Genomic DNA, 25,360 nt, shown 5'->3' with positions numbered 1-25,360 from the left:
TTAACTGTGACTTGGCCGTAATTTCAATAACTGTTCATTCGTTTACTTTTTCAGCCTGGTTTTCTCAAAATAAATCTTCCTACTTCCGCTAGTTGTTTCGTGGATTTAACCTTCATGTTGCCATCTAGCGGTGACCATAGGACGTCACAGATAAAGTTCACACAAGCATGGTCTACTTCTAAATCAATTAAAGAAGTTAAACATGAAGGTATATAAATTGTTATACATCTATTTATTTTAAAAAACTGCCATAAAAGTAATTGGAGTGTACCAAAAGACAAAATAAATGAAAAATATCTACCAAACAATGAAAAGTCCTTTATTGCCATCAGAACATGAGTGAGAAAAACCAGAGACAAAATTCGGACAGATTAAGGAGTCGACTGTACAGCACACACTCACACAGTCTCACACAGGACAGTGGGGAGGGGTGGCGTTACAGTACTCACACAGTCCAGGTAAACAAACGCACAGGTGACTCACTCACATGCAACTAAACCTTTAAGGTACAAACACTCGAGTGCTCCAGCGTCCTCTAAAAACACACAAGAGCAGAAACAGCAGCATCAGGAATCGTCCAATCATCTCTAAACCTTTGGTCATGTGGACGCTCACATGGCATGCATGGAATTGCCCTTTAATACTCAATGGTCTTGGGCAGATGAGCTAAAGGGGAGGGGAAGAAATGCTTAAATCACAAGTACTCTCTTCCAGTTAGTGGGACATTCAGCGTGTACGTTAGCAGCAGCAGACGATGGCTTGTGAGTCAGAGACGGCCTCTCTTCATGCACACCGACGACCCGACCCAAACACCATGCAGGCGAGAAAGTAATCGGCACCAGACAAGAGAAATCAAGGTTGAAGAAAGTCAATTTCACTTCAATTTTTTATTTAACATTTCTTGTCTTCCTCCTCGTCTTCTAGGATGTGGAAATAGCAACAGAAGAAAGTTGAGAGCAAGACAACAGTGACAACATGAGCTGAGAGCCACAGGCGTTCCTCACCAGAACCAGAACCGCCAACTAAAAAGACCTCATTTTGTTCTTTTATCTACTTGGTGTCTTGTGACTTTTGCTAACTCCTGTGTGTACGGTCCTGTGTGTCAACTGGCTCTCATCTTATTCGAAGCTGTCCTTCATCCTACAGTTCCGCAGGTCTCGCCCTCCCTTCACCCCTGTGCAGCACATAGCAATGGTCTCCCTTGTGTGCTGCTGCTGCTTCTGTTTTTTTTTTTATATTTATTTATTTCTTTAAATCAAGACACTAGTGTGGCTGGAAGCTAGCCCTGCCTGCCTCCTCCCACACAGAGAAAGAGGCACGGTATAGTTCTCCGGATTTTACTTGTTCAAGTTTGTTGTCGCGGCCCGTCCCGTTCCATCCCGGACCCTCTAAGACCCGAAACAGACACAGGCCCTCGGGTTTTTGTCGCATCCTCACTACACCACCAAACAAAGACCTACCCAGCGCTGTTGATTCTACTCGGAATGAAAACAAGCGCCTTGAATTTGGTGTTTGGCACCACTCATTACTTTCCATGGAGACCAAACACCCTCTGCTTTTCCTGTCAGGAATCCCCAAAAATAATATTTGAAAAACTCAAGTGTTTTTTCTTCAAATTCAAGGCACAATGTCTAGAAATATTCCAATCTCTTCTGTTCAGTGTGCGAACTCGCATCATCAGCTCTTGGACTCTCCGCCCGAAGCGTCACCTCTCCACTTCTCCTCCACTTTCGCTCTTAACCGTACAGTTTGGATGAGAGAGCGACCGCCCAAGTCCAAACCAGTGATCAACAATGAACAAAACATAAAAAAAACAAAAACAAAAGAGACACAGATAAAGATTTCAAAAACAAACAAAACAAAAGTCTAGTCCTGTTGCGTGTGTTTCAGTAAAGATCAGGTCGTATCCACCAGCTCTTATTTTGGCAAGCTAGTTGTTTTTTAAATAAGCACTAAGTACTGATAGATAGGATAGCATACACCGTGTGTTTTCACGTAGAAGTCGTTTTTTTGTACTTTTTCACTCTCATAGGTAATGTTTCGGGTATTTTTGTCACTCATCTGTTTAAGGTTTAATGCAAGCAGGGACACAGTTTGCCGTCAAGTCTTGCTCTAGACTTCGTTTGCTAGGGGCAAGGTCGCACGATTATGAGACCCCGTTGACCAGAGCCACAGTCTCGTTGGTGGAGGCTATGCCGTTACTGGGGGAACGCTTGGAGGGCGTTCGCTCTTCCTTCTTGACGCTGGTCCCATTTTCCTGCAACAGAGAAGAAAGACGTTTGGGAAAAAAAATCTTCAACTTCAAAATATTACCATGGAAACAATGGAGTCAATGTGTTTATATCAAATATGCAACTCGAGTAACTGTACATAAACAACAAGCCACCGACAACACAAAAATGCACCAAAACAATGAGAATATGCAGACAGAAAGAAAAACACCATAAAGCATAAAATCAGACTGCAGCTCAGAAGCTGCGCTGACTAACACCTTAAACATCGTGCTTGGTAATGCAAGACCTATATTCTTCCCGCTACCTGAAACATATCCACTCCGCTGACTCAAAGGACTTCAAGCATATATATACAAGAAATCCGTACACTTCATCTACGAGGGCGAGTTATGCCAACAGCTGAAGTTCTATGTTGCTTAAACAAACATATTCAGTGAATCTGGAGGCCGTCCAACAGACTTGGAGCATCATTAGAATTATTGATATTTTTTTAATGCACTGACTGGCAAACAGATGCTACATACAAACAAGACTGTCAACATCCATGTTTCAGCTCCATACCTTGGGCTCTTGGCCAGCGTGGTTCTCCTTCTGGGGCAGGTTCTGTCTGCTCTGGGACTCGGCTCGGGAGATGTAATCAGCGACAGTCACTGCAGTGAGAGAATTTGTTAATACCTACTTTACCTATACTTTGCTACATACACCAGGAGTGTTGCTCACCAGTCTCAGTTGGTTGTCTGTCACGGCTGGCTGAGCCTCCCTCGGGGCGACTGCCACGGTTACGGCGGCGTCGGCTGCGGTTGCGACGCTGAGGTCGGCCTTCATCATCTAAGCGAGGGAAATATTAACTCAGCTTGCAACCAATGACTCTCCTTCAAAATCCACTTCCGGAACTGAAGTTACTGACCCAGTCCATTCTCACTAGGGCCGCCCTGGCTGTCTGACTCGGCAGCGGCATCGATCACACTAGGTTCCTGGTCATTGCGACGGCGCCTTGAGCGTCTGCGACGTTCTCCTTGCATGCTGTCGCCTCCCTCCGCGTCTGCGAGCTCACCCTCTCCCTCCAGCAGAGAGTAAGGGTTGCTGTCTGGGTCCCTCAGAACTGGACATAGCAAAAATATCAGACGCCTGAGCATGACACCAAGACCACCTAAAATACTATAAACGTCTATAGCTGACTAACGTTGTTAGCTTAAGCTGATGAAAATAAAGAATTTATAGTTTTAGTGTAGCTGCTGAACAGGGAAGTGGATCTCATACCTGAGCTGATCGAGTTAGTAGGCCTGGGTGCAGTTCCACCCCGACCTCGTCCAGAACTGGAGCCGCGGCCCCTGCCCCCCCTCCGGGATCCTCTTTCTTCACCGCCAATTCCTCGAGGACGCTGTTCTCTTTCGGCTGCATCCTCTGACTCAGAGGCATTGGACATCTCAGAGTTTGTCCCTGGATTGCAACAGTATCAATCAGATATTTTCCTAAGGCCAGGCACACACTTTCCGCTGTCATACCATATCCAGAGTACTGGCTGTTGGAAGCCCGCCGCCCTCTGCCACGACCACCATAGGTGCGAGAGGTGTGCAGAGAGTTACTGCTCTCATCTGTCAAGTAGCCTTTCTCCCTCTCGGCAGCGGGAGCCCCAGGTCTGGTTGGGGGGGTGCGGTAGCCAACGCCAATCTGACGAAGCTGCTCATCAATCTGGAGGCGCTCCAGGCGCAGCTGCTCCACTTCCTGCATGTAAACAGAAGTTACAAATTAGCATTGTGTAGTTAATTCTTATAGCAGCACTGCATTTGTGTAAAGGAAACTGTTGCTGCACCAAACTGGTGGATAAACACTTGGGTGGGTGACTGTAATGCAATATTTTGTCCTTAAAATCTCCATAAACTAACTGTGAAATCATTGCAATGCAAATGAGGTCACATGAAAGCCATTTTCATGAGTATGATCAATTAAGATGAGAAATTGTTTCAAACCTTATTTCTGGACTACCAAAAAAGTAAAAAAAAAGTTGTCCACAAAGCAACAGATTTGTTCAACTGAAGTTGATGAAGCATCATCACTATTTTCGTTAGATTATACCAGACTCTTTCTTTATTCTTAGGCAGCGTTAGACAAGCATAATTGTGACCATAGCTTTATTCAACTTGTTAAATGTATGTCTTATCATTTTAAACTTTATTGGAATTCCTGATTTTTAAATAAGTTGACATCACAACATGTGTCTCACGGTAGGTCAGAAACCTATTTAATCAACTTTTCTTCAACAATAGATTAATACTTTCCACAAACTTCATTATTCAGGTACAAAACCACAACATCGGCATCGTCGCTGAAATCATAAGAATTTGGTCATTATTCTTAAAAGTAGACCTGTTTTAACACGACTGATCATGCACCACATGTTGCCAATCACTAACACTCAACAGAGAGAAGATACAATCTTGGTCTGCCTTGCTCTGTATAAGAAAGACTTTTGAAATCCAACACTTGAAGTGTGAGCTCCAGGTGCTGTAGGTACTCATCACTGTTTGTCACATAACAACCATGTGACCAGCACACACACTCAAAACAAACATGATTGTTATACTACAAATTCCCTAATAAACAAGTATACATGCGGAGCACAAAAAGTATTTGGCGCACTTCAAAGATTTCATCTAAAACTGGTTCACCACATCAGAGGCATTATGAGGGCGGGATCTCGCGTCTCAGTGTGACAGCTGCCTCCTCCAACGACAGCTGAACCTCACGGGAGGCAGCATAAGGGAGTGTGAAGGAAGCAAAGCAGTATGTAGTGGTGGGGGTGGAAGGGACAAATGTTATTTTTAGAAAATGAGGGTCCAGATAGCTGTAATCTAAACTTCAGCCCCCATCCCAGAGAGAGGGACTATTTATAAAAGCAAACTGCGTCAGGACAAAATGAGGTGCACTCAGCAGCTTCCTTCATGAGGGGCCTGCAGCCGGCTGACAGGTGACCAAGATGAAGTTACAAAAAACCCACGACTTAGAAAAAGGAAATTACGGTCAAACCATCTGTCTCTCACTAAAGACACATTTTATCACAACTAAGCACATGTCATTCCTGACATCACGACAGCCAGCTGCCAAAACAATCAGTGACTCACAGAAAGACTTTTCAAAGTTTCACACCATCAAGGATACCATTCTATTTCAGCTCTAACTCTCCTTTCTCCAAATTCTAACCTACCTCCTTTGCCATTTGTTATCTGAACACATGATTTAACAGGAATACGTTTAAAAAACAAAAATAAAAAAAAACCAAACATTTCATTTGATCTCAGTGGAGGGATTCGTTAGCCGAGTCAAACTTCATCATCTACATAATGTCATTGCTGTCGATTACATTAACTAAAAACATTAAATACTAAATTACACACACATTACTGCCACACGAAAGAAAATGTTTAAATGGATATGACTTATCAAGTATCTCAAACCGTGATTGAAATCTGGTCTTGTATATTGTTCAAAATCTTGTACTGTTCAGGGCAATGATGTTTGCCATAACATGCCAGCCATCTCATATTTGTGCCTCAGATTTAAAGGAAGAAGCAGTAGTAATTTATAACACTTTTTGCTGCCCTCTACTGGCGACATGCACAACTGGTACTGACCTGCAGGTAAGACACGTGGTACTCCAGCAGCGCTTGAGCGTTGCTGATGTTCTCTTTGGTTCCCACAAAGACGAATGGAACCATGCCCTGACAGACCACAGAGACAGACACAGTGCATTCAGTAAAATGGTCACAGCAATTTCATTGTAATTTTAATGTCACATAAGTGCACACAACTGAAAAACAACAAGCGTACGTCAACACCTGTGTGACAGACAACGGCCCGCCCACTCCCAACATAACGGTTATATGCTGCAGTGGACGGTATGTGTGTGCTGGAAGCAATGGAGACATAAGAACTAGTGACAGGACAAGGGGACATAGAAGCAGGATGGAACAGTTTCGAAGCAGACAGCACATGGGACATCTACTTCGCCTGCTGTTTAGTAGCCGTTTGTCGAGCAGTGGGTGAGTGGGTGGGGGAATTTTAGGGAGTGGGAGACGAGCCGAACGGTCCATTCACCTCTTTGCTGCTGGCAGTGTCGTCCCTGCCTGCCCCCTGCCTGCCTACCTCCTCCCGAGGAAGTTTTTTGTCGTTGTCTCCTTCGATCCTGACACGAACCACCCCGGACTTGTCCACGATCTCCTGGATAACTTTGCCGTTCTTGCCGATGACTTTGCCTGTTGAACAACATCAGAGGGTGGACGTTCAGAAGATGCATGTGCAACAGCGGGAAGAGATCGGTAGTGACGTTGGCTATTTGGGAACCCAATCATCGAGATGCAGACATGACTCAACTCACCTACAAGGTTCCTGGGTACCTGAAAGTAGTCTTCTTTGAACTCGAGATACTCTCTGGCTTGCTTTACTGCCTCAGGAGTCTGTGCACATGTATAAAGGTCAGAGGGAACTGATGCACACGATCAACTCACGTGTTCAGTCATTGAGGACCCTACCTCTCCATAGATCCTAAAAGTACAGCTCTCCTCCTCAAGCTCAATGGCAGTGACACCAGGAACTTTGCGAGCCTGCTGGATGTTGGCGCCGTGAGAGCCAATGGCGAGCCCCATCAGATCCTCCCTGACTCTGACCTCCTCCTGGTACGCTGAGGCCAACTGCTTACTCGTCTGCCGTAGATATAGGAAAAGTGATGAATTATGTACAGCGATCAACAAACAAACAAACAGAATGGAGCAATTTTACCTCCAGATGTTTGGTGGCTTCTTCGTTACGGGACATTAGCATTAGTTTGGTGCGAATACTGCGAAAATGCATGTCGCTAAGGAGAGTGGCACGCTTGACTGTAGTTTCATTCGTGGACTGAGGACAAAAGGAAACACATGAACTGACCATTAGGGTGAAGGAATTTTATCCAGGCCTAACAGAGGATTTAATGAAAAGAACACGTGCTGCATGTCACAGTTAGATGATCACCCCAACAACTTCGCCTGGGGTGGAAAAGCAGCAACAGTACAACAATTCAGTAACTCTCAACAGCAATATAATACAATACAATTTAATTTGTATTCAGGCTTAAAGGGAATAACAAATAACAGCTACAGAATCCAAACATATTTTGCAGAGAAGCTGAGTCAGAATGAATCACCCAACCATTCTAATACAACGTGAAAAAACAATTGTGCCAGTCACTTTGCACAACCTCCCATTTTGTATACATCAAGTAAATTGACATTGCTAATGAAATAGTCAAGATAAATTAACTTAATTTGCCACTATGCATAGCAAGTTACCTCCCTGTGTGCACCAAAATATCAGCGGGTTCCATGAAACTTAATCTGATCAAGATCTCAAACTGGCATTCTCAGTACACATGCCCCCAGCACCTATTACCATCTCAACATGTAGCAATTAAGGCTGAATGATGTCAACATCCACTACACCAAGAGAGATAAATGCATCAAGAGGATTCAAAGCTACAGCTTCTTTGAGAGGGAAGGAGTATTCTAGCATCGTGGAGGCGTCGCAAAATACTGGATAACATGGGGAATTTCAAAGAATACCCATTGTGATGTAGACAAAAGAATACAACCAGGCGCAGTGAGTGCTTCTCACTCAAGCCTTGGAATCCCTCATGGAGAGCTTAAGAGGCCAAGTTAAAACGGTATCTAACGAAACGGATATGAGGGACACAGACATAACAGCCAGAAAAATTGCTCATCTCTTTGTGGATAAATGATGAGAGTGATGAAAGAAGATAGCAGTGCCAAATTAGACCAGTAATCACAAAAAGTTTTGCTCAGGAGTGTGTACTGACCAGCACGATGAGCTCATGTGTTTGCGCACTGTAGAAAATGCAGTTGGCTCCGATGGCTTTCCTGAAGTCTTTATGAATGCTGTCGTTCAAACAGCTGGAGAAAGGAAAATAACCCACAGGGGATTCAGTGGTCGCAGTGGCTGTACAGCAGCAGTTGTTAGGAACACACGTGCGCACACAACATCCTTTTCATTTAAAACACTCACATGTCTCTCAGGTCTTCTGGAACTGCAACAGTGACTTTGTGGAAGGAGTTTCGAGAGGATGGGCTGTTTGGGTTGAGGGGTCTGATGCGGTCTGCTGTGACAATCTCGTTGTATGTGGCGTCGCACGCTGCGTATTCGATGACGTAGAACTGGAACAAGACGGATGGTGGTTAGCAGCGTCTTGCAACATTGTCCAAAACTCTTGGCCTTGACCTTTTACAAAAACAATGCAGCACTCAAAAGCACCTGCACTTCCATCAGCTTATTTGAATTTAAATTATCTGATCACCATGAAGCACTGTATTAAGTATAGCTTTCCATTAAGTACTTCAATTATGTAGAGGAGAACTTCAAAATTTCCCTCAGATCCTATAATTGTGCTGTTGAGAAGCTCTTCTCTTTTCCTGACCCACAGACTTGATTTGAGAGCAGCGATGATTGGAATGGAGCAGGACATCTAATCTATATAAGCAAATATTATAAAACTGCAGAACACAGTGGCCGCTATCCTGACACTTCAGCTCTTCAGGTAAGACACCTTACAGCTAGCTATCAGGGTTGCTATAGCGTGTTAGCTTTCTGCTAACTAATCTTCAACCCTACTTTTGGAGGAAGTCACAACCAGAAATATTTGTTAAAAAGTACTCAAGTGATCTGAAGGTTATACCTTATATTTCTCCATAATCTCAGTCAGTTATTAAAGCATCCTTAAAGCCACAAACCTTGAGAAGTATTGTAGAACAATAACTACTTAGGGGAGTAATAACATCAGAAACTACGTATAAAATCAAAAGATTAAAATTGTTATAGAGAATAATCCTTTTCTTTTCTGTCCCGCTGTAAAGGGCACTTCTGAAGCGATTTTATTACTGTGGGACCTACGCATGGAATGTGTTTTTTTTCTGGACATTGAAGTGATGAGGGAAAAAATAATTTCAATTCGCTATTACTTGGTGATATAAATGCAGCAGCTGTATAATGATGAGGTGCCTACATGTTTGCTAACAGCATGAAGCACTGACATGAGACAAAGTTGATATTATTCATCTTCAAGCATGCACTTACCTCTCCCTTCATCATTCTGACTCTCGCCAGCCACCAGCCACATGGCTCCTGTTCGTTAGCTCGTGAGTAAACCTTCAAGTGCAGCACAGGAGATGACAATGACTGATTTAACAGCATGATAATAATAACAATAATAATAAATATGAAATTTAAATGTCTACCAAAAGAATAAATATCAGCAATCGGACAGTTACAACTAAATGCTCCAATTAGGAAAGCTTCAATGAATCAAAAATGTCAGGGTGTACCTCCACTTCCTCTCCTTCTCCAATCTCCTTGTTAAAGTCGGTCGGAGGAGGCAACCGCACGTCGCTGAAGGGCAACTGTCTTTCTGGCTGCCAGCTTCAGTACAAACACAACACAGAGAGATCAGTCACGACGGCATTCTTTACCCAAACACTCGCCTCAAAATAACATTCTGATACATCAGTCGGAAGATAACTGCCATTTCTGGAAAGGTACTCTGCATGAAATCACAACAAAGTTCACACATTATAACTGATCGACAGATTGTGTGAGATCAGACGTAAGCTACATTTGCAACTGTTACTTTAATGGATTGTATTTTTTCAATAACATTTATACTGTATTTTGATCTTTGCAGAATCAGTATACAGATGACAGGACAGTTATTTCTAACACGATGATGAACAGCAGTTTTGTTTCAAACTGAGAATACAGCGTTTCCTTTTTGAGAGGGAAAAAAATGGCGCAGGAGCTTAGTAAGAACACACAACCGCACCCTTAAGAGCACCATCACTGTTCTCAAAGAGAAAACAGAGCCATGGTCAACTTCTACTGAAACAGAGTTTCTCCAGCTAATTTAAAAGAGCAAGTTGCAGGACATTTAAGAGTAAACTGCACAAAGAAAGCTGTCCATACTTGAACTTCTTATGAAATAGAGTAGGCGTGTTTCAGGGATTTGAATCATGAATTCCTGGTTAACAAGCAATTTCAGACTCAAGCAGCTCGGGTGACGGAGTGAAAGTATATAGAAAGGAGGCCGACTTGGCAGGGGATACGAACAATCCCAAAACAGCACTGGACAGGACACCACCCTGACACTGCCACCCCTCCCTCACAGCATGCCATGGGTGGGTCACTATTTTTAGGGGCACCCAACTCTATGAGCTGAGCAAAGTAGATAAAAAGAGTCCGGCGGGTGAGGGGCCGGTGAGGAGAGGACAGAGGAAGGAGGCTGTCCCATCAGAGGCCATGTTAAGAGACGTAGATCGACAGCTGCATTCCAAGCACAGGTGCTGGTGAGCATGGCATCACTGCTAACCCTCAACGGCACCATCATCATAAATCTATGTCTAAAGGGTATAAAGAAAATCTCAGAATCATCAGAACCAGGCAATCCTGACAGGTGACAACGTAACCAGGTCATCATTTGTGTGTTGCCTAACACATTTCGCTCACATGACACAGGCAGACCATGTTTCTACCAAAAATAGTGAGGGCCCATCATTCAGAGGAGCATGCAATAAGTTAGGGAGTATTTGATGGTTAATAATAATCACCAGAGTTATAAATAATGGTAGTGGTTTGGGTGGCACACAAAGAAAGCCTTACCATGTCCCCAGGTTTTGTAAAACAGGAAACTTGTCGAAACTCACTTTGCCCACTAGTTTATAAAGTGTTACAGCCAATAAAAATCCCCTCTTCACGCACTTTGGTATTTTTGAAGGTAGTCAGTTACAGTTAATTGAAGAGGAATGCTGTGAAAATTCAAAATTATCCTCATTTTTAACTGTCAATTCACTAAAGAAAAATGTGATAAAATATTTGAGCCCCAGTGTTCTGACCAGTCAAATCTTCAAACTGAGTGAACTCTATCTCCAACTTCTATATATAGGAAAAGAGGACCTTTAAACACGAGTATAAAATCAAATCCCCCATCCCAAAATGTCTAAACCAGATCTTCAAGCAGAAAATAGGCTCACACCACTGACATCTTTATTACTAGCCACTAACCCACCCACGAGCTAAGTGTCTCTCAATTGGTGTTCAGATCATTCTTTTAAGGAACCACGGACAAGTTTACACGGATGGTCCTGCTTGAGCTTTACAAAAAAAATCTAAAATACTAATTTTGTAAGTATTATCATCCTAAATTATTAGCTCAACCGTACTGAAGCAGAGAAAACAAGTTGGAGTAAGTTAAAGGGTGTGAGAGTCGCAGTGGAGTCTTACTTGTTTTCAAACACGATTGTGAGCGAGTCGTCGTGGACATCTTTGAGGTAACCCTGGAATAGAAGCAGAGAAGAAGAGGTTCACTGATTACAAGTCTTTTTTCTGGACCAACAGTGAGACTGTGGAGGAAAAAAAAAGAGCATCTCTGGCTTTTGAGAAGCTGAGACATCGCAGCAGTGACACAATTCTTTGGCTGCGATTAACGTGGCAAAGAACACTTGACTTTATCTGACAGCCTGGAAATCGCTCTCAATCTCGCTCATCCACACACGCACTCACACACACAAACAATAATAGAATGCACTGTTTTAAGACACAAAGCGTTCACTTCTGATATCTGAGCTGGCCGATAGCAAAAAGTTAAATGAGAGTGGACACTTTATTTACACTGTTAAACAACATACAGAATAATTAAAAAATTATTACATAAAGAAGGACAATTATTTGTATTTGTACTATATTATTGACAATGTCCACATGAAATAACACACTTGGCTGTACAAATGAATTCAAAAGTGTGAATTTTGTTCAGTTTAACACACAGGTCTTTACCTGAATAATTAAGGGCCACTGTAAAAATCCCCCCCCAAAATTTCAACCACTTAATCTGAGGACCTCGTGCTCACGGTGGAACTGAGAAATGAGAATACGTGAGTAGAACTGCTGGGGGGTGTGGCACGTCCCCTGTATGACGACCGTATAAGGGACATGGGCCCAGCAGGGGAGTCATCACAAGCATGTGTGACTGTCTGGGGAGGGTGTTGGAGGAGTCACCTGCTGGAGGTTGCTCTGATTTCAGCGTGCCTGCTCTAATATCACACGAGACATTTTAAATACTACAGCACTTGAAGAGCCCACACAAAGACAGTAGAAAATATTCCCCTTGCAAGATCCCCACCCCAGAAAATACAGAATACAATGACTTGGGGAAGTGATCAACACATTAACGTTTGACATCAGCTATTGAGAGCACTCAACAGCATCTGCAGCGTCTGCCGCGTTACTTTCGACTGTCACTGCAAGACAAAAAAGAAAATGCTTCCCACAGGCGAGTATGACTATTTTGCACAGTATTTTACACAACACAGTTGATCAGAAATTATTAAATCTATGTTGCTAAATATAGCTTCAAACTAAATTTATTGTGGGGTAACAGAGGGTTATTGCCACCTAGTTTCACTCGTGTCAAAATCACTATGAAGTTGAGGCAACCCAAATATCAAAGTTGGCTAGTACAAAGAAAATAAACTCTAATCAGCAGTTTTGATCATTGGTGAAGAAGCAACTGTTAACTCGATAATAGCCAGACATTCCTATTCTAGAATGTAAAATGACGTTAAATGATTCCAGTTCATAATAACATGTTTGTCATTTTGTATTTTGGGGGTTTGCGGTTTTCACAAACTTGAAACAGAAAATGTTTTTGCGCAAATGCATCAAATTAAACCTTAAATAGTCCGTTGTCCTGTCTATTGTCAGACTATTGTAAGGCTGACGTTGAATGTGACACATTTAGAAAATCATCCGTAACCATGATCGCAAGATCATTTCTCCAGTTCATACTGAGAGACAGCTGCGCACTACCTAAGGTTATGTGGTACAGGTCAAAGGGCAGTCCCGGTAGGTAGGAAAGTATTGGGTAGCCCATGTTGTAATGACTACGTCATCAAAGGCCAGTGGGCACATGCACACCCATGTGGGAGCAGAAGACGTGACCAAGAAAAGGAGCAACTGTAGAAAATGACCACCAGGTTACACGCTGTAATCCTGGGGTATCTCAAATAATGACCACTCCAAAATCAGTTCTACCGAAGTGGGAAAAAGTCTACCATCCAGGCACAAAACACTGCAATTTCATAACACATCATTACAGTGATACATGGTGGTGTTATTTTGATGAACAGAAGTACATCCATGACAGTTTCCAAAATCTGAAACGCAGGAATGTTGAACTGAAATTGTCCATCTCAACATCTATGTGAAATGGACAAATGTGACATTTACGTCCACATTCGACCAACAGTCTCACCAGTGAAACCAGAGCTGACGGATAATAGAGAGGAGTGGAAAGTGCTCATTCATGCCAGATCAGAACTGTCACCCTGTAAAACAGGACGACAGGTGAGGAGGCATAAGGCGAGTAAATATAGGCTGGTGTCTGAAGCACCATGTGGTCAATGCTGGGGAGTTGACTGGCCTGCTGAAAATCAAGAGGAGCAATTGGACAAAGAAACATAGCCATTTTGCCCACGAAAAAAACAAGTTGTTGCCCCATTCTGATACAGCCGGGAAAACCCTTTTCACTTGCTACTTATGTGCTTTTAAGTCATGCCTTCACTTTTGTTTTCAGAACACAGCAAAGTCATGTGTCTGGGTGTGGAAGAGCAAACGTGTATTGGTTTGAGTTACACAAGTGAGCTGGGTACGAATAATAAATGTGCAATACGAGTATGTTGAGATCAATGAAGGCAAAACAACTCATTATACATTAGTGAAAGTATCTACGACCCTCCTGCTGAGTGGTATGAGAAGTCACAGGTTAAATATGAATCTGTAATAGTTGATGTGCTTTGGAGCAAGGCACTTGACACCTTCTACCCAACGATCGCCAAGAAATTTCAATGCACAGATAACGACATTCAGCTGTTTGATTTGCCGTCGGTTTCTTTCATGAAATTAAGCATACGAAATAAACAATTGAAATATTAAAGTGACCACCTAAGATGGAACAGACGAAGCGTGAATGCTAAGTCGTCAGAGACAACGATTGTGATGTCACTAAAGGTTAAAATATGTACTGGCAAGTGGACGTAGCTTAGCAGGAGCTAGCTAACTTACCCACCCCACAATGGCCAAGCCTCCTAAAAACATCCCCGTTCGTCAGCACCGGAGCCGGGCTAACGCTAACAGCATGGCAGATTTCCACAGAAACGAAACCTTCACAGTTCGCCACACAGCAAAACTTTTGAATTTCATTAATGCGTGTGGTTACCTTGTAAAAGGCCCCGTTAGAGCCTCGGACTTCCACGGCAAGCCCGTCCATACCCGTCGGTAGCTCCACACGGCAAGTGTGCTTGTCCGCAGCCGTGACGACTCCCTGCGTGTCCGGTAGCACCCCCAGCTTCGCCGGCCGCTCGCCGCTCTCCGGCCGCTTGTGGATTTCCAGTGTTTCGTTTGGCGGGGCAGGGGCAAGAGGTAAAGGGGCCGGGGAGAGGTGGGTGTGATGTTCCTGGCGGTAGTGGCGACCGTAAGAAACAGCAAGGCAGGCGCAGTCTACAGGAGAAGCCAGCTAGGAAGAGCCGTTGTCCTGCTTTGGTCGGAGAATAGCGAGCTAATGATGCTACCGCCAGAGGAGGCCAGCTATCAACACCTGATTCCGTTTGTTTTGAAGGGACGTTTGCTGTAGAGCATTTGGATGACGCCGTTTCCCTATGTTGCCTGTGAGCGTGGCGCAGTCGTCGCCGTCGTATGTTCAGGCCGTGCTACGAATTTCAGAAGCCAGAAAACAGTGTCTCAACGCCCGGCGAGTGCTTCCTCCAACTACGATCCAATCCAACACACGCCGATGGAGTGAATCAGACTGGGACTGAATGACCTCAAACACCCCACCCACCCAGGGCTAAACCCCGCCTTTTCTACAAATGCCGCCTTATAATTGGACTAAAGCACTTTCAATCTACTTAGACACTGCTCCATTGGGTCAACGATTAAGGGTTGGTCCTTACTTCGAGCCAATCATTACCAGAGAGCCACAATTACGCACAACCGATTGGTTTAATAGTCTGTCAGTTACTTCCATCCTGAACTCGACTGGTTCTCCCATCAGTCTTTTGATTTCGCACACCCATTGATGATGAAGCGAGGAAAAAGTAATAACACGACGGTTGACCACTCACTTGAGGGAAATGTTAAATCATGCGTATAGTCCCTACTCACTCACAGAGACTGACAAATGGCAGTTAGATAGCACCAAGTCCATTCATTTAATACTCCTGATATTAATAATAAATAATAATAAACATTTATAATACAAAGTTCTATGTGCAAAATGTTGTTTTTTGTTTGTTTGTTTTTTTACTTTGCCAGGGTCATCTTTGGCACCACGCTTTCACTTTATTCATCAGTTGAGGAAAAACAAATCAAAGATGGACCAAAGCCATTTTATGAGCCTTTATTCAGTGCATTGCTCTAAAAACCATGGCAATACACTTTAACCCATCAAGTCTATCTGCTGTGCCCATGTCCAACCACATGTCATCACCCTGCTTGTTGGTCTTCGCTGTGAAAAATAGCTTTTTCGTTAATATTACAAGTGCATTTTCATAAAACCTGCCTCAACCTGTTCCCACAGACTGGGAAAGAACAAGCACATTTTGTATTTATTCCCCATGTCTTCCAATTATAAAGTTCATAATCCAAGAATGATGCTTGAATAAGGCCTCGATCAAAACTCAACTTGAGACTCCTGTTAACTTGTGAAGTTGGCATTACATCAGCTCCTTGTTGAGAATGGTCTTAGTGACTATTCTTATCCCTAGTACTTTACATTTAGATGTGAATCAAAATGTATATCCCCTTCATCACTTGGGATGGCTAACCGACCCAAAGCACTAGTCTGGTATATACATGACAATCATACTCGTACTTGTACATCACTTCAGGTACGCTGTGTTTGTCCAATTCTGTTTTGCTTATAAACAGTGCCTTCTAACCCACTAAATTGCTCTTCATTCCCTTTAAAGTTTTGCAAGGAGTTCATTTGATAAGTGAACACTGATCACAGATGCAAACAGCGGAAACTGCTTCCCACAGGTGCGTGGATAATGTCTCGCTATTGCCTCCAAAATCTTATTATCTGTAAGCAACAAAAAAGAGCAAGTTTCCTTACATGTAATGACAATGCTTGAGGTTGTTATGATCACTGAAAAATGTTGGTGCTTCACTGAATCACTACTTCACAAAGTGTGATGGCGGAAAATAAATAGATAAATAAATAAAAATAACCTTGCCTCATTTGGACGTGAACTGATTCTTGGAAACAGCTGAGGGGAGCAAAAACGGGGGTCATGTGTCAAGTGGGGGATGCTACCAACAAATTCACACAATCCCAGAAACCATGTGGTTTGTTACTTAAGCACTTTGTCCAAATTTTTCTCTGACCATTGCATCATGTGTCAAACTTGTATAGCATTTTTACAAACAATGTTGTAATATCTGGCCCTTGTTGAGAATTTGTGCTCACGATTACACCAAGAATTGAGACCACAGACAAGTCAAATGAAATCACTACATTTTAAAAAATAATATTTGTAATTGCCTTATTACTACTTATTATTACTGTCAATGGGATTGTTCGAAACACACTCTTTATCAATATACTATATTTCCACATGGGTTTGTTCTTCAGCACATACTGGCACTATGTAAGCACTAGGAAAACACAGTGCAACCTGAAAGGACCCAAGTTTGTCCTCGGGAGGATTAGGACATTGCAATGTCCACCAAACTGCTTCACATGCATTTAGTTGAAACGTTATTAACACGTCTTTAACAACAAAATAAAACAAATTGTTTCATCCAGGCTTCACTCCACTAACTGGTGAATCAGTGTTGATAATTATCTGGGAGCGTGATTTGTCATAAAATAAAAAACAGAAACACCCATTTAGTATGTCTGTAGGTTTACGCGTATTCAAGTTATCGCGAGATCCACCGCACTCGTCCAGTGACCTGCCATGTGATTCAGCCAACCAATCTGAAAAGCTGCTTCCGGCGCGCGGGGTTTCAACCAGGAAGATCAGATGCGCTGTTTTTGCTTTATTCGACTTTAGTTTTTGAGAACCTACACTTGGGCAGCTCTGACGTAGAATTATAATGTCTGGCCTCGTTGAGTCCTCGCTTGGAAAAGAAGAAAATCTTCACCAACAGAGTAAGTCATCATGTATACTGAACAAGATACAAATATCGTTCTTTCTGTTGTCACTATGAAATTGCTGTTGTTGTATTGTTTTTACGTATACCGCCTAATTAATAGTGGAGAATTATGATTTTTTTAAATTTTACCGATTTCGCCACCTCGTTAGTGCATGTCCTATTCCTATATACTTAAGTTAACTTATAAAGAGTGTGGGGAAGCTACTTTGCAAGTGCAGCTTAAACTAAATGTGATCCAACCTGGTGGTAGTTTAGAAGAAACTACATTCCCGTCTCTAAAATACATGCAACTACAGCAAAAAAGTATTTTTTTGCTTATAAAAATTTAACTCGCTGTGAAATAAATAAAGGTATGGCCTAGTGAATCGAAATATAATAGCTTGCAATTAACTGACATGTAACCTCGGCCTCAAAATTATTCATACCCCATGAAAAAAGCATTCTATGTTTATCTCCAAAAGCTATTATGCTGGTAATTCCTGTGTATCTTATGTAGTCTCGTTGCTAGGCACAAACCTACATATGAGTGGCTGGGCTTTACTTCCGTAAGTAAATATATGGCCAAAAGTTGATTTTTCACCCATGTTCAGAATTATTCCTAAAATTCCTAAAATCTCAGAAAAACTTAAAAAATAATCCCCACGGAATAAACTCTTTTTTGTTGATCTATTGTTAAGTCATGACCAAAATAGTGCCTGTTGTGTCCTTTTTGGCCGTGCAAAGCATGTGCCCTATCACTAGTCCTACTGGAGGTTTAATTGGAAAATATTGCTTCTGTCAACTCCCTTTTAGTGTCCTTGTTTTTACCTGATAAAGATAGTGAAGTTCAATAGTTTTTGATTCACATTTGGACAGACGTTGTGGGTGACCCGCACCAGAGAAGGATTTAGTGGATTTCGGACAAACTCAGAGAGGATGCTCTCCAAGATATGGATATATGATTCTATTTCCAAATACACAGGGGTGGTTGTGTAAGTGGCATAATACAAATGGACAGATTTCACAGTTGGTAAATTTCAGTCACATTTTGAGGCATGAAACCTTTGATGTTGAGGTGATGGCGGTTTTCTATGCTTATCTTGTCCATGTAATACTTTCCTACTCAGTTCTGGCCTCATTTCCTCTCTGTGACCTGGTGGAGAACGACCTGACCCAGAACCCCCAGTTCTGCAAACTCCTGACCACTCTCTCACAACATATAGATGAAACTGGACTTACTGTGTCGCTGAAAAATGAGCTGGAGAAGGTAAAGACACATGCAAACAGAAGTACATGAACAAAATCACTCCAATGGTCACACTTGATAATGGCTGAGTTATTCTTGCAGAAAAAATATAAAATGTCAGATTACGTCTGCATAACCTTTGTTTTTTGAAAATCATATTTTTGCAGATTTAAGTGCATTGTCAAATGATAATAATTTAGGTTTTACAAAGCCTCTGCAAGACTTTCATTTTGTAATCCATTCAATTAGTTACTGTCGAGACTTTCAGAAAAACCTCTTTTACCATTTAAATTTGACGGTTGTCCTACCTGCAGTGACTCTCATCCCTAACTAACTTGAGGCATCTTTGCACCTCACTGAAACTTTGTCACAAGAGAAAAAATGTTCCTGTACGTATTCCAATGACGCACTTCCATCTCTCTTCTCAAGGCTATAATAAATTCAACTCTATTTTTTTCCAGGCAGAGCAGAAGCTGCAGACTCAACGGCGCCATTGGCTGCGTTCTGAGGTTCTCTACAGGAGTCTGCAGGAGATGATCCAAGAATGTTGTGTCAGAAAGCACCACGACACTCTGTCACTAGATCAGAAACAAGTAAACAGGAGTGATGATATTCTGGTCTCTTCCTTTGAGATGAACCATTTTCTTGTGTTTGAGTGCAGCTCTGTGAGACGGTTGAGAGGAGTCTCCTGGTGGCTCGGTGTGTACGACACCTGGATCTCAGTAACACTACTGAGCAGAATCAGCCTAATATTCTGGGATTGGACCGCCAGCAAGTGATGGAGTTGATGCCTTCAGAGAGAGTAAGTCTTTGTTCTCTCTCCTCGCGAATTTAAAAGTGAATATTTATACTGAAAGTGTGCAGTTCTACACCCATATGTAAAAAAAATATATAAATTCTTGACGCCCAGGAGGTCCAGAGGATGAAACAGGATCTACCCAAAGAACTGGAGAAACACCTGAAGAAGAAATGCCTGACTCTCCTCTGCTACTATCAGCCTGAGTGTGGTATTCACTTCACCGCGCCTATTTTTTCACTTTTATGGCAGAACTATTGATATTATGACCCACGTGTTGTTGTTTCTCTTACTCTAGAGGGTGACAGCGAAGCTCAGAAAATCAGCAGAGTGTCTCAACTATCTGCTCAGCTGGAAAAGGACAAGAAGAAAACAGAGACACTGAGGGAGACAAGCCGACACACCAGAGTCCTGCTTCAGAGACAGATGCATCTCTACCTCTCTGTGAGTTTGGGCCACTTCATCCTTGTGACCTATTTTAATCTGATTTAAATCTTTTGATTGAATGTCCTAGCAAACTTACTAGGGATGCATCGAACATGCAGTGAAAAAAAGACAACATTCAGCTGTCTGTCAATATTTTCCCCATCTTCGCCACCATCAAAAAAACAAGTTTTAAGCCTACATTGTTGGAGAGTGAGAATAGAATTTCACTTTGGATCTATCTCTAATCTATCTCATCTAAATATTAACTTTACTTGACAAACAACAAAAATTGCAACATGAGCCATACGATGAAGCTGTGGGAAAGAGTAGTGGAAAGTAGCATATGTGTAGCATAGTGGAAGTAAGCATATGTGAGCAACAGCACCACAGATGCAGTGTTTGCTTTGTGGCTCCATGATGTTCATGGAGTAGTACAGAGAAAGTCAGAAGGAGCTCCATTGTGTCTTTGTGGACCTGGAGAAAGTGTACGACAGAGTGCCAAGAGAAGAGTTGTGGTATTGTATGAGGAGATCTGGTGTGGCAGAGAAGTCTGAGTGGTGCAGGACATGTATGCCAGGTGTGAGACGGTGGTGAGGTGTGCTGCAGGTGTAACAGAGGAGTTCAAGGCGGAGGTGGGACTGCATCAAGGCTCAGCTCTGAGCCCTTTCTGTTTGCCATGGTGATGGACAGGTTGACAGATGAGGTTAGACAAGATGCGCCTTGGACCATGATGTTTGCAGATGACACTGTGATCTGTGGTGAGAGCAGGGAGCAAGTGGGAAGGTAAGGTAGTGAGGTGGAGGTTTGCCTTAGAAAGGAGAGGAATGAAGGTTAGCCGCAGCAAGACGGAATACATGTGTGTGAATGAGAGGGAGCCAAGTGGACAGGTGAAGTTACAGGATATAGAAATAAAAAGGTAGAGGATTTTAAGTACTTAGGCTCAACTGTCCAGGGCGATGGAGGGTGTGAGAAAGTGGTGAGGAAGCGCGTGCAGGCAGGATGGAATAAAGCGTCAGGTGTGATGTGTGACAAAAGGGTGTCAGCAAGGATGAAAGGGAAGGTGTACAAAACGGTGGTGAGGCCATCAATGTTACATGGTTTGGAAACAGTGGCACTGAGGAAAAGACAGGAGGCAGAGCTGGAGGTAGCAGAGATGAAGATGCTGAGGTTCTCTCTGGGAGTGAGCAGGATGGACAGGATCAGGAAGCAGTAGATCAGAGGGACAGCACATGTCAGGTGTTTAGGAGACAAAGTCAGAGAGGCTAGATGGAGATGGTTTGGACATGTACAGAGGAGAGATGGCCAGTACATTGGAATGAAGATGCTGAGGTTGGAACTGCCAGGCAGAAGGTGGAGAAGAAGGCCAAAGAGGAGATTTATGGAGGTGGTGAAGGAGGTTTGTAGGTTTGAGAGAAGAGGAAGCAGAGGACAGGGTGAGATGGAAGAGGAGGATCCGCTGTGGCCACCCCTGAAGGGAGGAGCCAAAAGGAAAAAAAGAAGAAGGGATATTCAGCATTTTCGATTTGATGCATCCCTAAAACTTGCACTGCATTGCATGCTCCATCAAAGACAGGTTGTTAAGCATCTATGTTTCGTATTGCCATTCACTTTAACTCAACTTCACGTTAAAAGGGATGTATCTTTAACATCTTCTTTGCTTATCAATCTATCTGCACAGAAACGAAGTGTTACAACACCTTTTTGCCATGTTCTGAATTATTCCTTCTCCTTGTCTAGGAGCTGCTGAAGTGTGTACAGATTCTGCAGGATCTGATCCTGGACCACAGACTGAAGATCCAAACAGACCTAGAGAAGAAGAAACTGGAATACTTGGAAGGAAAATGTGAATTAGTTCTACAAAAGATCACGTAAGTCTTAATTTGTATCATCTGTTTGCTTTTTATTTTTGTCTCAATCCTGGGCTTCATATGTCACCCATTATTGGCAAGATGTTACTGTTGGAAAATCAATTTCAAGTCACTAATGCAGATAGAATTACTGCCACACTGGTTTCAAAATATCAGAAAATGACAGCACAATGGAAATATGTGTTTTTATCTTAAGGTCAGAGATGGTTGAAGTGCAGTTGGAAACATACAGCACAGACACGATTTCTGCCCACAGGAAGATCAGGTAGGAAAGAGTTTTTATCTTCCTTCGTAATCCACATAAATGTCCGAAATCAGTTTTACACTTCACCAGTTTAATCATATCTTAGTGTGTATTCATGAGTGAATGTTTTTATTGTTATTATTTTGTCATTAACCTCGTTCATGTAGTCTGTTTTGCTGTTTAAATTTCCTTTTTAGTCAGTGGTTGATGCTGCTTCCTTTCCTGCCAACAGGGGGCAGCTAGAATCTGAGCTAAAGGCCTATCAGGAGGAGAAGCAGTCAGTCGAGCAAAAGCTTGCCTCCTTTGAGATTTTGGGGAAAGAGTTTGAAGCTCTGGCAGAGGAGTACTGCCGTCTGCAGCGAGAAATCGATATGAAGAAGTGGGCACTGAAGGAACTTTGTTAGAACTAAAGTGTGATACTGAGTCTCTTCATTTATTTCTGCAAATAAACATTGTGGTCATCCATTGTTGACAACTTGCATCCCAGTTGCATCTTTTTCGCAATAAAACCAAAAGATAGAGCGTCTATCTGCCTTGGTTCATCCCCTAGTATTTCATTAGATGAGATGGTTTTTATCAGTCGCACAGTGGTGTTCTTTACTCATGGGTAACAGCAGTGCATTACGAGTTCACAGCATGTGAATCTGGAGTAGAGGGAGCTTCTTCACAGTAACGTCTCGGGACCTTTTCCACATTGGATAACGAGGATAGAAGCTGGTTCCATATCCAAAAATGTCTTTGGGATTGCTGTAAGACAGCTTGTCATGGAGATGTTCAAGTACATGAATCTACAGCTATCTTTACTCACTTATGTGGGACGGGGCTCATCGGGATTGCAACTGATGGTGCTCCCTCGATGGAAGGTAAAAAAGCCTCCAGGTTGTGAGGAGGAATCTCACAAAGGCCTGGGTGCAACTTAACCTAGTTTTTTTTTTTTTTTTTGGAAGGATGTTCATAAAGTTTTAAAGTGAGTGAAAAGAACAACCTATGTGATCTAAAAGGTTTCATTCTCTTCAGGGAGCATGGTTTTTCAGTTTACTTATTTTAGGCCAATTTAAGTATTTTGTGTCTAAGGTTCAACTGGTGCCATATTATTTGTCCATTTAACTCGAGGTTAAGTAAGATCGGTTAGGTATGTAGCTTTGTGAAACTTGCAATGGAAACTTGTCTGTCTCCCGAAATGTCGAGTCCTGAATGTGAATTTTCTAATTGAACTTGTGACAATGACAATGAAAACTATAGCTCATCACAACGGTGTGGTCGAGGCACAGTTTCCTGGCATTATTAAGGCAACATGAAATTACATTCACCAAATGAAATATGTTACATTTCAAGACTTAATTCATGCGTCCACTAAAGAAAGACTGCTTAGCACTAAAACCCACAGCCGAGTCGCGACTCCCTCTGTTTCCAGGAAATAATTTAAACTTTTGACGCTGAAATGCAATAGTCAGCTGTGTTTTCTGTAAAGCTATATTTTTAAGTATGTTTCTTCGATTCTAATATAAAAGCATATTGTTTAAAATGGATGGAGCATGCTTTATTTTGATAGGTGCAGTTTGCATTTCCGGTTAGAGTCGCGCAAACTTGCTGCTGGTTTCTGCAGTATGGAGGGAAATGGCGCCCTCTGGTGGCCAGTGGGGGAACTACAAATATGGCCGCTCAGCCTGGTCCTGATGCTGCAATGCTGCTACCGCTACTGTCGATGATGATGATGCGCGGGTTCAAAGAGAATTTCTGCTCATGGGGTTCACGGCGCAGTCTCTGTGGCGCAATGGAATAGCGCGCTGGACTTCTAATCCAGAGGCTCCGGGTTCGAGTCCCGGCAGAGATGAGTCACTCTGTGGCCTACATGGCAGACCTGCGGTCTTTTTTTTTTACCCCTTTTGAAACGATGGATGCTGAAACAGTAGCGTGGACTCGGCATCAGAAAGAAAGAACCGCAACCTCCATGTCAGCATCTCACTTGACTCTTGGCATCACTTCTGAGGGTTACCAATTTAAAACCAGTTGAAAATGCCTTCTGAAAATAGCTAATAATTTCAGCCGACAAAGACAAATGCATTTTAGTAATTCAACCAATTTAACTACACAATGCTCGTGTATCTGTCATAGCAACCATTTAACTGTCATTCAAAGAATAACTACAATTCTAAATGGAGTAGCTTCCATTTTTGCGAGTCTTTCTTTATAAACCTACGATGAGAACTTGCATCCATGACACATGAACAATGGCAGCTGGAGAGCGAAGCTCACGTATTACACAGGGGAAACTAAAACTGACAGTCGAGCAACAGACACAAAGCTCTGGTTTATCACGACCACTCTCTGCCCATTTTACTCACTCACGTCCGCATCAACGGTCTGTCATAACGAAACTATTACTTACTCTTAAGTGATTATTAATCTTTTATTATGAATAACAACCGGATGATGATTTCGTTTTATTGTGCAGTTGATTCAAATGTTTGTCGTAATGTTGATGTGTTATAAACGACACATTTGCTATAAAAAATAATAATATAAAAAATAAAAATACTTCATCTGTGCGTGACGTTACAGTTGCAGTTATTTCTTCCATCGCTAGAGGTCACTCTAACATCATTGTCCATCTATTGTGCGTTTGCCTCAATGAATTTGTGGGATGAAAAACTAAAATGACTCCATCAGCACTGGCGAGCGAGACTGTTTTGCGTACTTCTTCGTATTTTCAAGTTGGCCTCTGTGACGCCACTGCCGATTCTTCACTGACTCGAACTAAGTCGATACATTTAGGAAGTCGTCGCTCTTCGTATGTAATTGTGTGTGGAGTTGTGACGGGAAACTGAGGATGATTTCGGGAAATGAATATACTCGTTTTTGTACAGGCGCGCAAATGGTTCAATGACGGATGCAGAACTGGTGATGTTTGTTGTGTGTCATCATCAGGGCCGTTCGTGTAGTTTCCTTTATGTTACCGATGAGCGCGAGCCAAGACAAGCGCGGAGGGGGCGGGACTGTGGCTGTGCTGACGTCAGAGCGAAGGAGAGGGAGGAATGCGCCGGAGAAACTGATTAAGTTGGACATAATGCAACAAGAACGGAAGTACATGTTGACAACTTTGTGACATCATATTGATCTGTTTTTGTCAGAGGCCACAACAACTTTTAAGACTCTTTAAACAAGAAGTTAGCCATTTAAAGTATTGCACATTGTTTTCCATGTATTACAACGACGTGCGTGCGCATTTCTTTGCAAATTTTATCAACTAGGATGTGTTTCTTGATTTCAACTCTGACAAAATGATGATGAGATAATTTGTTATAAGAGCTTGAAACA

General features: G+C 42.5%; 2 protein-coding genes and 1 non-coding gene across 4 annotated transcripts; 2 read left to right on the top strand and 1 right to left on the bottom strand.

Annotated features, from left to right (window-relative positions):
- Nucleotides 1-235: 235 nt before the first annotated feature.
- On the bottom strand, nt 236-15,133 carry fxr2 (FMR1 autosomal homolog 2). 2 transcript variants are annotated; one of them, XM_053861244.1, is made up of 17 exons: nt 14,542-15,133; nt 11,550-11,602; nt 9,602-9,695; nt 9,354-9,425; nt 8,289-8,437; nt 8,083-8,176; nt 7,011-7,127; nt 6,764-6,934; nt 6,610-6,688; nt 6,378-6,487; nt 5,867-5,953; nt 3,740-3,959; nt 3,495-3,674; nt 3,142-3,336; nt 2,955-3,062; nt 2,796-2,884; nt 236-2,257 (listed from the first exon to the last, which is right to left on the bottom strand). In XM_053861244.1, exons 1-17 carry the CDS (start codon nt 14,590-14,592, stop codon nt 2,147-2,149), a joined length of 1,980 nt encoding a protein of 659 aa, XP_053717219.1. In that variant the 5' UTR covers nt 14,593-15,133; the 3' UTR covers nt 236-2,146. The 2 variants fall into 2 exon arrangements, with proteins under 2 accessions (XP_053717219.1, XP_053717218.1); XM_053861243.1 differs by having other exon boundaries at nt 6,330-6,487; nt 14,542-15,132.
- Nucleotides 15,134-17,332: 2,199 nt separating this feature from the next.
- Nucleotides 17,333-22,499, top strand: haus4 (HAUS augmin-like complex, subunit 4). Its single transcript, XM_053860640.1, has 9 exons — nt 17,333-17,478; nt 18,590-18,729; nt 19,170-19,301; nt 19,370-19,510; nt 19,619-19,715; nt 19,803-19,948; nt 21,668-21,798; nt 21,995-22,063; nt 22,275-22,499. Exons 1-9 carry the CDS (start codon nt 17,424-17,426, stop codon nt 22,444-22,446), a joined length of 1,083 nt encoding a protein of 360 aa, XP_053716615.1. The 5' UTR covers nt 17,333-17,423; the 3' UTR covers nt 22,447-22,499.
- Nucleotides 22,500-23,802: 1,303 nt separating this feature from the next.
- On the top strand, nt 23,803-23,876 carry trnar-ucu (transfer RNA arginine (anticodon UCU)). Its single transcript has one exon. It is a non-coding gene; the product is annotated as a tRNA-Arg (tRNA).
- Nucleotides 23,877-25,360: the final 1,484 nt, after the last annotated feature.

This window comes from Synchiropus splendidus, chromosome 3 (genome assembly GCF_027744825.2).
Source record: "Synchiropus splendidus isolate RoL2022-P1 chromosome 3, RoL_Sspl_1.0, whole genome shotgun sequence".
Lineage (NCBI taxonomy): Eukaryota > Metazoa > Chordata > Actinopteri > Syngnathiformes > Callionymidae > Synchiropus > Synchiropus splendidus.
The sequence above is the reverse complement of the archived record's forward strand: the minus strand, read 5'-3'. Positions and strand labels throughout refer to the sequence as shown.